We start from the raw sequence: 14,711 nt of genomic DNA, 5'->3' as shown, positions 1-14,711 counted from the left end.
CAGCACCTTCCCACGGGCTTGGGGAGGGCAACAGGAATATACTGCACTTCACCTTCTTGGGTATAACCCCAAGACTTTCCTAAAATTACACTAATACAGGTAAATCCCACTGGAATTTGCATAACGAGGACTTTGGCAGCCTCCCTGTTCCATGTTAAATGCATCTATTGATCTTCTGCAAGATCACAGCTCAGAAGTGTGATTTAACAAAGCCTTCCTTCGCAACGCTGGGGAACCACATTGACGCAGAAATCAGGAGACATTTGAACAGGACATTTCTCTTACAGAACACAATTTATTTGGCATTTGGATGAAATGTTTCTCACAGCATCTTGAGAAAAAAAAAAAAGATAGATTAGTGCCAACCCCAAAGAAGTTAAAACAAAAAATCAGTGTCACAGGGACTCAATTATTATAGTATCAAATTTAAATTCTACATGGTATTTCACAGAATATCAAAATCTTTTATACACTGCCACAGTTAAGTCCAGTCACAAACCAATTACACAGGAGAAGCCTGCAAGTGCAGCGCTGGCTAAAACGATTTTCCAGAGGAAGGTAAAAAGCAGTGTCTCTTTCTCTCACAGCCTCCCAGGCACCCTCAGCCCAACAGGCAGGGTGTGGCACAGCACGGCCACCTCTGCTGGCATCGACTCCGACCCACTCAGCACTCAAGGTGCACATACCAGAAAATTAAAGCTATGTGGTACCGCAGCAGGCAGGTAATGCTGACTGTTGTTACGAGAAGTGCACCTTTATCACTGAAAGCATCTATTCCAAAGAAACGCTTATTTCATTTGGGACTGGGGAACATCGGAAGCAAACGTACGGACTTTGCTTCACCTCCTACACTCAACTGCTGTAATTTTAGGGTTCAGCTCCCAATTTGAAAGGGGAATTTAAAAGAAATTTCTTTGCATGTTCATTAGCTAGGGAGAAAAAAGACATTTCAGCAACTGAAAAAAAGAGATGCGCGTTAGGGATTGTACGAGGCAACATTAAAACATCAGTGCTTTGTCGTTGAGAAGTCACATCCGAAAGATAAAAACATGCTCAAAAATAGCTTCAAGTTTGTTTAATATGAGATGGGAAAAGAATGGTAACAATTATTGGTCACAAAACCCCACTTTCTTCCCAAGTTAAACTTGGGAGACGCCTGAACAGGTCATCACAACACCCATGGAGTCAAGGCACCGCCCGACCGCAAGATTAAGCCTTCAGAAAAAAACGTCCACCTACTTCATTCTTCTTCTAGATCAGCGTCCTGCTGTGCATGGATAAAGGAACAGTCTGAGGCTCAAACTAAACAGGACTGAACATTACACAGACAAATTTTTTCGCATATTGGAATGACAGTGTTGATCTAGCACAGAACAGGACCCTCTGCCCCTCTAACATTTAAACCCTACAACTCACCTAGTACAGAATCAGGGGCTGCTGTGACACTGTACAGGGGCATCACTGACAAACCAGAGTAACTGGGGCTGCTCTTAAGGAACAGCAGAGACCTCCTATGGCACCACAGTACATCAAAAGGAGGGGGGAATCTGAGGAGCAGCTTTGTCTGAGGCCACAACGGGAGGTGTGAGCCCTGCTCGGAGCCGAGTGCTGGGATTTCACAACAACTGCGGTCAAGGACATCCCGAGATAAACACACTCCTGGCTCACACACTCTGCTGGGAAACATGTGGCAATGCCATCTCCCTGCTGCGTCTGGAGGGTTGTATAGGATGCATCAGCAGTTAAGAAAAATATCCAGAGATATGAACAGTGGTGGGAGAAAAAAAATCAATGCACAAAGTAACTCCGAAGATCTCATCAATCTAATGGCAATCAAAACAGAAAGGTTTTCCTCGGGCAAGCATCAACCCTCTGTAACTGGTGCTCAGGACAAACTGCCTTCCAGTCACCTTGCCAAGGGCAAGGAAGGTTTGCTGAGGAGTCCACTGCTGTCATGGAAACTTAACTCTTCCCCAGTTGGTTCAGAAGTCTGAGTAGTTGGGACGTTTTCCGCTACAAAGGCTCTTACTCCAAGAGAAAGTACTCAATGTGAAAAAGCTACATTAAAAAGGGAAAAAAATGACAATTTTATTGCCAAATTAGAAGCTCACTGAGAGGTAAACGAGCTGTACTTAGTGAGCTGCTCCATTCAAGGCAGAATTTCCCTTGTTTACAGTTAAGATGAAGAAGGATAGGAGAAAATAGAGAAAATAGCTGCCTACTGCCAATATACAAGTGGAAAAGGCTCAGAAGTAATAGGGAAAATATCACAATGAGGCTTCTACAAAGAAGCCTCCATTTGGAACAGCTACAACCAGGAGCCACCATGAAGTTGCCAGTTGTAACAGAGCTTATTTGCAAATAAAACTCACCACAGAACCAAAAGTAACATAAAAAAATGTTGAACAGATTCCTGCAGTGTTAGGAGAAGTGTGAGGTAAGGTATCTGTTCACCTCAGCCACAAAACAGCTTCAGAGACCAAGCCAAAAGGCCTTTTGTTATTGCGCTAGGATACTACAAAGAACAAATATTCCACCTGGCTTCAAAAGAAATTGGAAATTTTCTAGTTTGCACTGCTAACAAAATATTTCTCAGGAACAGATTGTAGTAGCATAGACTTTGCATCCTACTTAAGTGTACTCTATCCCAACCTGTCCTACAACAGAGTGTAGCCAGCTTGAGAGAAGTATTAACCCTAGAGCCTAGTTTCTATCTCAGTGCTCAGCTTCACCTAGTGGGACGCAGCACAAAGGTTACTGTCTACAGTATGTATAGATAATATATATATATGTCACCACCCAGAAACACACACGCACGCACACGCATTCGTACCTATAAAACTAAAGGAAAATCAGTACATACAATGTATAAAACGTATGAATGTGCTCAAAAACGCACAAAACCCGCTTTATTTTCATACTTCAGAAATGCTCGATAATTTGTTACGCATGGTTCTGACCACTGCTATCCACCCACTTCATTAGACCAGGGATTGGAACGCGGAGGAGGAGGAGACGGCAAGAGATCCCGCGGGGTGCAGAAGGGGTCCTCTCGTTTCGTACCAGTGCTGCTGCAGCCAGTCAGACCGGAGCGCAGGACGCGGGCATGGAGCGGCTCCAGGCGGGGAGGCTTCCCAGCAGTGCCTCCTCCCGCTCGTGTGCCGGCAGCGCACCCAGAGCTGTGATTCACGCTCTCCGACGGAGTCGAGGTCGTTAGCAAGTGTCTGAATGTCAAGACACCAGACACGATCTCAGTAACGAAACCCCCAGTTTTCTGTGCAAAAGGAGTTGAATTGTCAAGACTAATCCCCAAGTACAGTATAAGCCTACAGGCAAGAGGGGGAATAGAAAGTAGCAGCATATTCCATGGGGAAAGAGTCAGCTGCACTGGGAAACCGCAACAGTGGGTTAGGATTTGTCATACAAGTATGACTTCTCATCATTACTAGAAAAATAGATCACATACACACCCCCATGCAGTGTTTTGTTCCTGTCCCTCTAGGCTTGTACCCTTCATAAGGTAACAGGAGACCATTTACAGGGGGCATTCTTTACAAATTCCTTAAAATTCATCTCATCTGCTGACTGTTACAGTAAGTCAAGGAGAAGCAGAGGCAAGGGGAGGATGGGAGAAAAAAGTAAATTATTTGTACACTGAAATCCAAACAAATTTAAAGTCACCTGTCAAGATTATTTTGCACTCATTATCAAAACCAACAGTGCTTGACTTTGGGTTTCGTGAGGGAGTGAATGAATCTTTGTCATCTGTAAATTAACTTAGTTTAAAGAGTTCAATACAAGGGGGAAATTTAAGATGACATATCAGACTGAAGCAAACTGCTTTATTGATTTAAGTACACTAACCTCATTATAAACCCTTGTGGGACCTGGATAAATGGTTTGGGGGACACGGGGGAAATCTCTAGAACGGGGCTGGCAATTTATGGGACTCAGATAAGGAACAAGTGTCCAATTAGAATTAAATATCAAGTATAGTACATGTTGATCACCGTTTTTAAGTGGTATTTGTAGAACTGCAAAGCAGTGAAAGGGAGGGGAGGGAACACACATGCTAAATATAGCATGCAATAAGAAAAGCAAGAACAATGATCTTTTACCCAGGTCAGTCTTGTGCAACTGTTCACTGTAAAGGAGTTAACCTAGAAAGAAGAATACCTCGATCTTCATTATGGGGTTGTAACAAACAGGGGCTTCATACAGTGAACTCAGGTTGCATCAAAGTTAATTGCTCCCCATCTCTTCCCTAAAGTACTGTCTAACACACGTGAGGGTTCTACCAAAGGGACATCACACAGAACCAGTTTCCTTCATGGGCCAGAAGTTTACCCAACCATGAGATTTTGCAGGTACCAGCAACAAATAATTGTAATGGCAAATCCCAGTTTTCTTAGTACCCACTCGTCATGTATTGTGTAGACCATTCACTCTCCAGTCCCTATGGTGTTCTGAAACAGCAATGCAGGTGAAAACCCACATGTATTTTACACAGTGCAACCCTTGGTGCTCTGTGTTTTGTTGCTCAGGGCCCCCACTCTGCAAAACAGGTCCCCAGCCCCTTCCCCTGCAGTTCCATTCTCTCTGCTTGAACAGTGACTGCCCCCACCCTCCTTTTCCATTGTCTGTTCCCTGGATCCTGTGGTATCCAGCCAAATCCAAGTAGCTTTTTTCTGATGTAGATTTTGATTCCTCTCAGGTTAAGAAAAAAACCAAAACAACAAAAAAAACTAAAAACCAAACTACCCATACTTTTTACCTCCTTAGAAGTCAAAGGAATTCTCTGCTCTCTTTTCCATAGCCAATGGAAAAAAAAAAGAGCAGTTATACAAGCCCATATTTACAGGACAAGTTGATTAGTGAGTGAATAACAACAGCCAAAAAAATGAGAGGCACGATCCTAAACTAGAACATAAAAGCAGTGCCTGAAAAACAAAGTGGAGATTCCTTCTGAAGTTTGAAGCACGGATTAGTGTTTGTCTGTGCAAACAGTTGCTAAAACTCTCTCCGACCAGTGATGGGCGTTTCGCTCCTCTATACAATGGTGTTGAGGGAACAGTGGCTGTGATGGTTGCCCGTAAGAGTTTCTGCCGGTGTGTTCTCATTTAGTGGGGTGTCAGGAGGGACAAGAAAGGTGCTGCTGTCAGCAGAGTCTTCCAGCTCCACTGGAGAAGGACCAACTGAGGGAGGAAGCGACCCCTCTGTAAGCTGTGGGGATACATCACAGTTTCCTAGTGATGGAGGATTGCTTTGCACAGTCTGAGAGAGAACTCCATCTGTAAAGGACAAAAAACAAGCAGAATCAGAACGTGAAGTATAACCTTTCACACTCCCAAACAGATTTACGATCTGTATTTCTGGAAGCTCTGAGTTTTTCCTGGTTTTGCGCTAATGCACAACAAGATGAGACTGCAAAAGAGGAAAATGGTGTAGTGAAAATAAAACTTGGACATATAAATAAGATGCTTGCACTAATCAGGCTCACTTATCTTGTGAAATATGCTGCTATAAAATCCCAAATTGGAATGATTTCTACAGTATGTGAATATCACAGCTGCAAAACTGAAGAGCACTGGGTGAATCATTAGAAAGTGGTATTTTTGGTCAATTTTTGGGGGGTGTGGGTGGGGGAAGCAGGGAGGAGAGAAGACGTTGGATATAATTTGTTCAAAATGTCTTGTACTTGACATTTGTTCTAGTTCTTAATACTAATCTCTATAGACCCATCTTCAAAAGGCCAAAAATTGTGACAGCATAGTGGAAAAAAAAAAGCTAACCAGGTTATCCATCCAAGGCTTGAAAATGGGTAAGGTCTAAGAGGTAAACTGCTTGCAGATTGGATTCCACTTCTAATTTAGGTGATCCGAAGAACCTTTGTGAAAGGTTAATGATACATTTTAACAAAAGACTTTTCCATCACAAAAATTGGGAGATTTTATTTAAAGTGTATTTTCCCATCACAATTGCTGAAACACATGATCATTAAAAAATAAAAATCTATCCTCTAGCCATTAACAAGTGGGAGGAAAGAGAAATGATTGCCTGCGTACCTGGAGTGGAACAAAGGATGCTGCCTGGATTGACAGAAGCCTCATAAGGAGGAGGTGGGTCATCTGGATGTTGAATATCTGGATACTTGTAAGCAGTGTAGGGTGGAGGTGGGTCGTGGAAATGAAATGCTCCGCCTTCCCCATCGTCTGAAAGATGCAGTGGAGTAAGGCCAGTTCCAAAACCATCGGGACCATAATCGAAGCCAGGCATCCTGCGGCCCAAGTTAAAATGGTGCACTGTTTCAAGAGAAGAAAAAGGAGTCAGTGACTTTCTCTCGTGCTTTCTTCTTCAGTTTAAGTCAGATCTCAACACCTTTTTCCACTTTTCACACCCAAGGAACTCATGTCTCCCGAAGACCTAAAAAAGTCTACATAACCCATACAAGTCAACTTGCTGCAGTTAACAACCATACCCAGGCCCACCTGCTCCCAGTCTGTTTGTCCTGCATCACATCTAAATTTGACTCTAACCTCTTCAAACTATGGACACCACTCACACAGAAGATATTTCAGACTTGGACCGCATACAAATAAAAAAATTATCTTTCCATTATCCACTAAAAAAAGTTCAAGTTTGGAGACCCTACCAAGACACGCACCCAGGCACAGTCAAGCAAGAGTAGGACATTTCTCACCTTTATGTACATCAACCTGTCAATAATGAGCACGAGGCACAAGGTTGGTACTCACAGTTTGCTCCAATCAAGGACTCTATGCGCTCTCTCCGCCTCTGGCGCAGCCGGTGGACCATGAAAAGCAGCAGAGAGAGGATGAGGAAGGAGGAGATGCAGCTCACGATCAGACGCATTCCCCCGGCCATGGAGTCAAACAAGCTGTTGCCATCTGTTACATAAAACATATGAAAGCAGCCTGTTATTTTTGTTCAAGACTCATCTTCCTTGATGATCTTCTGTCAGTAGTGGAGAGATAAATGCAGAGTGGGGATTCATTAGCCTGGTTTAACACTTTTCTGTATTTCAAATATATAAGAAAATCATGAATCATCATGTGATTTATCTTTTTACTGCAAGAAGATCTAAAAGTTTCTAAGAATATCTTCCTCAGCAAAAGGGACAGAATGGTGAAGGTTTCAGGTCTCTGAAAATGGGAAAAAGAAGAGGTTTAATGGCATTTTGCACATCCATTTGTTTCCCTGGCATGGTTGATGAAGTTATACTGAAGAGGAAAGCAAGCCTGAAAGCTTTGGGAAAGGCCTGAGAACTGGCATATTGACACACTACATGACTTCTGGACTCGTTAACTTTTACATTTCCAACAACAAAATCTCTAAACATTGTCATTATTACCAAGATGTGCCCACCTAAATTCCATGTGTCATTGGTACATTCTTTAGCACCACTAAGGGATAGAAACTAAAAATACCTTCAAAAAGTGAATCAATGTGATAATCATCTTTCAGAAACTGAAGAGATGAGGGAATTAAATCTTTTCCTGGAGTCATACTGAAAGCAAATGGAAAAACAAGAAACAGACCCAGTAGCTTAGAACTTGGAGAGCTCTATCCCACTGCTAAGCAGATTCACACTTGGAAGGATGTTGTGAGCAAATTACCACTGTTCTCCCAGTACCAGGCATGAGAGGAATTAATTTTTGCACAGTTCAATTAATCACACTTGGTTATGCTTAAGCAGCTCATGCACACACAGACACTCTACACAAAGAAGAATGACCTAAAGGTGACCGTGCTGTGTTCTTTGCACCAACTTATCATTAAAGGGTTCTGAACGAGAAATGCACCCTGGTTTGGTGTGGGTAAGAAACAGATGAGGTGGCTGCACAACCTGGTCACCTCCTGCTGCAGGACACAAGCAGGAGATGACCCTTCTTCCCAGCCAATGCACTGCCACCCCACTTCCCAGAGGAACCAGCCAGATCTGGGCCACCTCTCCTTGCCTGCACCCACTCCAGCTGCAAGAGCTCCCTCCATACTTCTCCTTTCACTAAGAGTAAGTAAGTTTTATCAAGATTTCTTAAAAAAGAATGCTAAAAGCCTCACAGCAGTTCTAAGTGCTGGTGTGCTAGTAACAGAAAAATCCACCTAATGTACCACAGATACAGTACAAGGCTACCAGGCTGCTATTTATTATGTCATACATTCTTGGTAACAAGAAATTAATTTAATAGTGCACTACAGATAGAATTTGAACATTGCACCCTCTCAAATCTGGCTGTGCAGTACAAAAGCCTATGTGCTGTCAAACCTTTCAGCAACTACGGCTGTCAGAGCTTCAGCCAAGGCAGTCACAGACCTACCAACCAAGACACCCTCCTGAACACCAGACCTGCCCTTGCTCCTCCTCCATCTTATGGCAATGCCAGCTTCGTGATCCTCATAAATTATTTAAGGCTGTTAATAGCACTAAAGTGACTTCAGTAAGTCACTTTACACTCATAGGTGTAGAGGCCCAGAGAAGCTGGCTTTGGTCACAGGACAGACTGTAGTGGTGCATCCCCCACTCCCAGGCCACACTGTGATCTGAGAAATGCTCATTAGGCCTCAGCCTTGACAAACTGCACTTAGACTAAGCCACTCTTGAGCTTATCAGAAACACTGTCTGCTCCCAGGAACTAACAGGTGTCTAATGAACACCTCTTTTTAAGAACAGGCTCATAAACTTGTTTTTCTTGCCAGAACAACAACCCAAATGGAATAATATTTTTGTTACTGAACCTTCAAAGAAAGTTACCAACTCAGACTGTGGTCAGGATGGAAAATTACTGACTAAAGCCCACTCTCTAAAGACCCTATAAACAGCAGGCCAAGATGAAATCCTTTTGAGCTCTTGATTCCCAGATGATAAGGGGCTAATGTGTATGTCTCAAACACTGATAATGGATGGCTGTGGAGTCAACCAAGGACTGTTAGTAATAACAGACAGGAATTGCTGGTAATAACCAAGGACTACTGGTATTAACATGCTGTGAGAAAGAACAAGATTTGGCTGGAGAAGGGGGGAAGATGGAAATAGGGCAGCACTGCTCTGAGAAGAAGAGCCACAACACAGCACAGTGCTGGATTGATGCTGGAACCAGTATCAACATCCCCTTAGCTGGATCAACACTGGAACCAGGACTGGTGATCTTTCTCTTTCCTTTCTTTAGTTTCTCTTTTTTTCTTTTTCCTCTCTCTTTTCCTTTCTTTCTTTAATTCATCTCTCCCTCTTTAATTTCTCTCTTCCCTTTCACCCTACCCCTTTATCCAAAACCCCCTGCTGGGTGTTTATATAGTAGGACAGGGACTAACATACCAATTTCCCTGCCAAGTGTGTAATTTACTAACAAAACTTTCTGATTGTTTGTGGACCCTCTGACTTCTGTCATTCCTTTTGACCAATGACCACTACAAATCTTGGGTGCTTCCTTCCCTCTCAGGGGTGGGTTGTCACATTTAGGCAAGCCTGACTTCTGTATTTCTTCAGACCAGCTACAACTGCAATTCTTGGACCTTCTGGGGCGTTGTGGGCCTCTGTCACACTGCTCCTAACGTTCAACAACAACAAAAAGACAAAGATCTACCTTGTCCAAAACAAGATCTATATCATCACAGAGATTTCCAACCCAAAAAAATACAAATAGATTACTTCAGAAAAGCTGTTTCTACACTCAGTACAGTATTAGTACCCTATAACTGCACCAGTTTAGTCACTAGAATAGGTTCTGCACACCAGCTCCTTCCAAGTATTTTACTTCTTCTATTACCTTTTCACAAATAGGAGTTGCAGTCTGCCTAAACAAGAGCCACAAAAGAAAAACTATTTTCTACCACATCCATGGAGCAGCAATAGACAGACTACCTCAGTTCCAGCATTAGCATACGAAAGATATTCCTCTGCTATTTATCTTCCACTAAATGAGGAGAAGCATCTTTCAGGAGAGTATAGCTGCAATTGCTCAGCTTACTCCTACCACTGAAAAACCCCCCTACTACCAAATCCTTGAGTAATATTCGTTATCCACTTGTAATCATTGCTCACCCACTCACACTGCGAGAGTTGATTACCTGCCAACCCAACAGCAGGATTTATTTCCCCCAGTCTCTCCTTGGGTGATTAATTTACTTACTGTTGAACAGTAAACTGTTTTCTTTCCTTTGCAACAGAGCTCAGGGAAGATATATGAAAGAACTGGACAGAGGTAAATACATTCTGATTAAAGAAAGTAATTCATTAATTCTCGTCATCTGGAATAGTCATTTATAAACATCCAGAAGGAAAACTGAAATGTTTCCTTTAAAAATTTCAGTGTTTATCACTAGCTGAAGTAACTTCATTATGAAGGAAGTTGGAGGACTGCTTGATAATTCCTCTCTCAAAAACTAAGTTACTAAAAAAACCACCAGAACACTTCAAGTAAGAGTATAATGAAACAGTCTCATTTACCATCAGTACAGAAGGAAGAGCTTAAGGATGAGAAAGGATGTGGTAAAATACACTCTTCAAATCAGTATTCATCAATAGTTAAGACCCACAGGAATAAGTAAGGATTAAAGAACACGGCACAAGGTTATCCCAGGTCATCTTATCCTGTGTGCTGGATGATGCTTTGCTGACACTGTTCCTGAAGATAAAAAAAGTGAAGCCTAAGTCTTAGCTCAGCTGATAAGAGTGGGAGGAAGACTCCTGCTTTTCCCCCCCACTCTTTCACCGACCGACCTGCAACACAAGCTATGAACATCTGCTAAGCTGAACCCTCAGAACAAACGTAAATGACACAAGGAGGAGCCAGTGGCCTTTAATGATTAACTGCTCTAATTAAGACCAATAAGAAAGACTGCAAACATGGAAGTCAATAAGCAAATCTGGAATTTGTAACAGACTGAAACAGAAGCCCCTGATGGAAACAGCTGACCTTGTGTTTCCACAGGAATTCAGAACAATAGTTTCTTAGCATGCTCAGATAAGATTAGATTCTTTTAAAATACCAAAAAATAACGGTATCACAGAATGGTTGAAGTTGAAAGGAACATCCTGAGATCACCTAGTCCAACCCCTGCTCAAGTAGCATCAGCTAGAGCAGGTTGCCCAGGACAGAGTTCAGTCAGGCACTGAATATCCCACAGATGGAGATTCCACAAGCAATCTGCTCCAGCATTTGACCACCCCCACAGCAAATTCCATGTAAGCCATGTTTCTTTTTTCAAGTCTCTTTACAGAAAAATAAGCCCCCAAAATCCACACCACTAAATGGTGACTGACAAACAATTCAAAGTCAACTGAAGACTTAACAGATCCAAAACCAGAAGCTGCACTGATATGCCAAATCCAATAAGCAGAGTTGTATGTCCTGATGACTGTTGAAACTTACACAGTTTAAAAACTCTGCTTCCCCCATGGTCCCTGCATGCAAACTTCCACTCACATAAATGCTCACAATCAGAAAAAGATGCTTAATTAGTGCTCAAGAGAAAAGTGCTTCCTTTTCACAACAACTAAACATGACAAAGGAATTGTGCAAGATGTTGTACTAATAACCCACAGTACTAGCAATCTCCATACTGAAAATAAGCTCCTGTTTCTCTTTTCTAAGTAGCACCAAGGATAACAAATTTTTACCAGCCACAGCCTGAAGTGTTTCCCTTCCTATGATTTGAGATCTTCCCCCACAGGGCAGCTGTACCCAACAATATCAAGGCACTGCAAGGATGCATCATTTCAAACAAAGTTATACCCAAACATAACCAAGTGGAGCACTGAACTATTTTTTTCTTGACAACACTGTAGCAGCCAACTCTTACCTGGGTCTAGACAGGTGAACTTGCAGCACTCCTTCGGGTCCTTGCGGTACTGCTGACACCCCTGGGGCCGCTCACACAAAGCAGCCACGCACATCTCAGCCTCACCGTTGTGACACGTGCAGCTCAAACAGGGATCGTTCCCTTTTGGGGTGAAATAGTATCCTTCATCGACAATGTTGTCTTTGATATCAACACAAGTCTGGCCTACGACAGAAAGGCACATCAATATTGATGGAATCCAGTTTATTCTGTTGCATTAAGTGACTTGTAAGCATAAGCAGTCCACCTGTTAAAATCCATGCCTTCACCTTACAGCAACTTTGAAAAGGGATCTCCTGGGAGCGGGGAAGATAATGGATAGTCTGGAGGCACACAGGGATGATTTACTGCTCAAAACTGACAAGCTGAGTTTCAGGTATTTAATGGAACTGACACACTTTCAGGCATCCTCTCCAAGACAAAGTAAGTGGTCTGAGAAGTTTAAGCTTCACTGCCAAAGCCTTCTGCAGCTCCCTTCCTCTCTCCTGGTACTTAGGAAAAGATGGATCTTCTCTGGACCAAACCTGAAGGACACTTAAAACAGGCTAGGCCTAAAGAAGGAAGCCAGGCAGTAGTACTACCCCTGTCATAGCAGCATCTTGATCCCTGCCCACCTGCCTTCTTCCCACTGTCCCAAAGGCAGGCACCAAAACCAGAGCGAGGGAACAAACACAGTTGCTGGCACGTGTCAGCTGGAGCAGCTGCTCAGGGAGGATGACCTGTCCCCTCCACCCTATGCACAGGTCAGCTGGGAAGTTCAGGCTGGAAGGGACCTGAGGAGGCCTCCAGCTCAATCTCCTGATCAAAGCAGGGTCAGCTATGACATCCCAATGGGTTTTATCTAATCTGGTCATAAAAACCTCTGAAGACAGAGGCTGCACAACCACCCCAGGAGTCAGCTGCACTCCTGACGACCCTCACAATTAAACAGCTTCTCTCCTTCTTGCAATGAAGCACCATCTAGATCAGGTACTGTTTAAGACTACCTGATAATCCTGTCAATATTTCTGTTGGAATCGAGGCTTTTGGAGTACAGAAATTCAATATAAAGTGAAAAAAAATGGCTTTTCTTCTTTAAGTCAGTAAACTCCACTTGTCTTTTCTCCTCTAGTTCCACTAACTGTCTGGAAAGAATTCAATAGAATCTTCTATATTCAAAATAAACCAGAAACAAGTGTTTCCTCATTTTAATGTGAAATTAATAATTTAAGAGTGATGCTTACTAATAAGGTGCTTTTTAAAATTTCCCCCCCCCCCCAAGTATACTTTATTTTAGGGTTGATACTGCAGTTTAACAATTTTTTAGTGAAACTCTGTACTGTGTGACAGCCACACATGACAATGCTCTTATTTATTAAAACCATGCAGAAACGTAACTCTGCCCTTTCTCTTTTTTTTTTTTTAAATTCACTGGGCAGAGGTCGGAAAGGATAATGAAAAAATTTCCACATATTTAAACACACAACACAGTTGATACTGAACCAAAACCAACTTACTCCTTTTGCAGAGGAATGAAGATTTCTCATAGCAGTTTTCAGCATACCAGCTGTGTAAACCCTGGTGCCGGAAGTTATGATGATGGATACACTGAAGCTGGGCACAAAGAACGTTTTCCTTTTCAGACATAGCCCTACCAAAGCGGGGGTCAGGGGGTAAAAACACTTCTGAAGAGCCTGCAAAAAGATACATTGGCATAAGCAGCCTGTGGGTATACAAAGCTTTAGAAAGGCTCTGTAATGTCACTCATTCCATGCACACCACGGCTGCTGCCCTCCAGCTCCAGCTTCCATTAGCAACACTGCTCCAGGGAAGGCAAACAGCTGGGAGGGAAGGGGTGACTCACAGAGAAAAGAGGCTGCTGTTTTCAAAAGACTGGGTAATTCTGTCACTCTGAACCAGGAGAAGTGATATTCTGGTATCTTCACAAGTGCTGCTTTCCAGAGCCCCATGGGGTTTGCCTGACAACAGTTACTCATCCTCAAACGCTTGAGTTTGGCCACACTTGTTACAAGCGGAGCAAGAACCCACACACCAATCTTGTGCCTGGCACTCCAAGCACCCACTGGTGCTTCCGAAGATGCCTGTGCATCCACCTGTGCTCCCCACATCTCCTGTTGCTCATTCCAAGTGCCCCTGCTGCACTTGGGGCATCCACTGTTTGCTGCTTCCAACTCACGTTAGCAAACAGTATTGTGGTGGGTTCCAAACAGTGCAAAAGGTGTTGATTACTTTTTTTGAGGACACATATTTCACATGTTCCAATAATAAATCAAAATTTTCAAGCTATAGAACCCTAAATCACTTTTCAAACAGGCATCAGGAATCCAGAGTCTGCTTCAATATAAGTCAATGAAGCCTAAGAAAAGGTTTTTAGAAACTACTGGATGTTACTATGTACTACTATGTACTTTATCTCATTGAGGCATCTCTGTAATAAATACAACACCTGAATATATCGTACTGAGAAAGCTTAAATTTATATAATGCATCAAATTAAATAAAACTTACAATAAAGTTATCATGATTTCTCTGTAATTTGTGCCCCTCTGGTTGTTAACACTGTCAGCAGATGGCAGTGCAGTCAGCTTTCCAAAGAGCAAAGAAAGGTCCTTTTAAGGAGAATGTTTGTATTCATGTCAAAGGAAGTATTTTTCAAGACCCAACTGTTCAGTAAAATTCTGCTCATAATTATTACCTGTACCTAAGGGACAACTTCCCTTCCACATTTTCCATGGATACCAACAATTGTGTATAAGAAAAAAAACCTATTCAGCTTGGTTTTCAAATGCTACACTGGACTTCACAGTGCTGGTGCTTAAAAGAAACCTCATCTTTGCTTTAAATTTTCCATT

The 14,711-nt window shown here is 42.6% G+C and overlaps 1 protein-coding gene across 3 annotated transcripts in view; it reads right to left on the bottom strand.

Annotated features, from left to right (window-relative positions):
* Positions 1–275: 275 nt before the first annotated feature.
* DGCR2 (DiGeorge syndrome critical region gene 2) overlaps positions 276–14,711 on the bottom strand; it is a 47,955-nt gene continuing 33,519 nt past the window's right edge. For 2 of the 3 annotated variants that reach the window (XM_027652019.1, XM_027652022.1), the window contains 5 exons: positions 13,356–13,532; positions 11,821–12,024; positions 6,756–6,908; positions 6,066–6,302; positions 276–5,291 (listed from right to left, as the gene is read on the bottom strand). In XM_027652019.1, coding sequence (XP_027507820.1) covers positions 5,050–5,291; positions 6,066–6,302; positions 6,756–6,908; positions 11,821–12,024; positions 13,356–13,532 — 1,013 coding nt within the window. In that variant the 3' untranslated portion in view covers positions 276–5,049. The remainder of the gene's footprint in view (positions 5,292–6,065; positions 6,303–6,755; positions 6,909–11,820; positions 12,025–13,355; positions 13,533–14,711) is intronic. The other variant, XM_027652021.1, reaches the window with a different exon arrangement.

The sequence above is a fragment of the Corapipo altera genome, unplaced genomic scaffold, assembly GCF_003945725.1.
Source record: "Corapipo altera isolate COAL_440 unplaced genomic scaffold, ASM394572v1 67, whole genome shotgun sequence".
Classification (NCBI taxonomy): Eukaryota; Metazoa; Chordata; class Aves; order Passeriformes; family Pipridae; genus Corapipo; species Corapipo altera.
The sequence above is the reverse complement of the archived record's forward strand: the minus strand, read 5'-3'. Positions and strand labels throughout refer to the sequence as shown.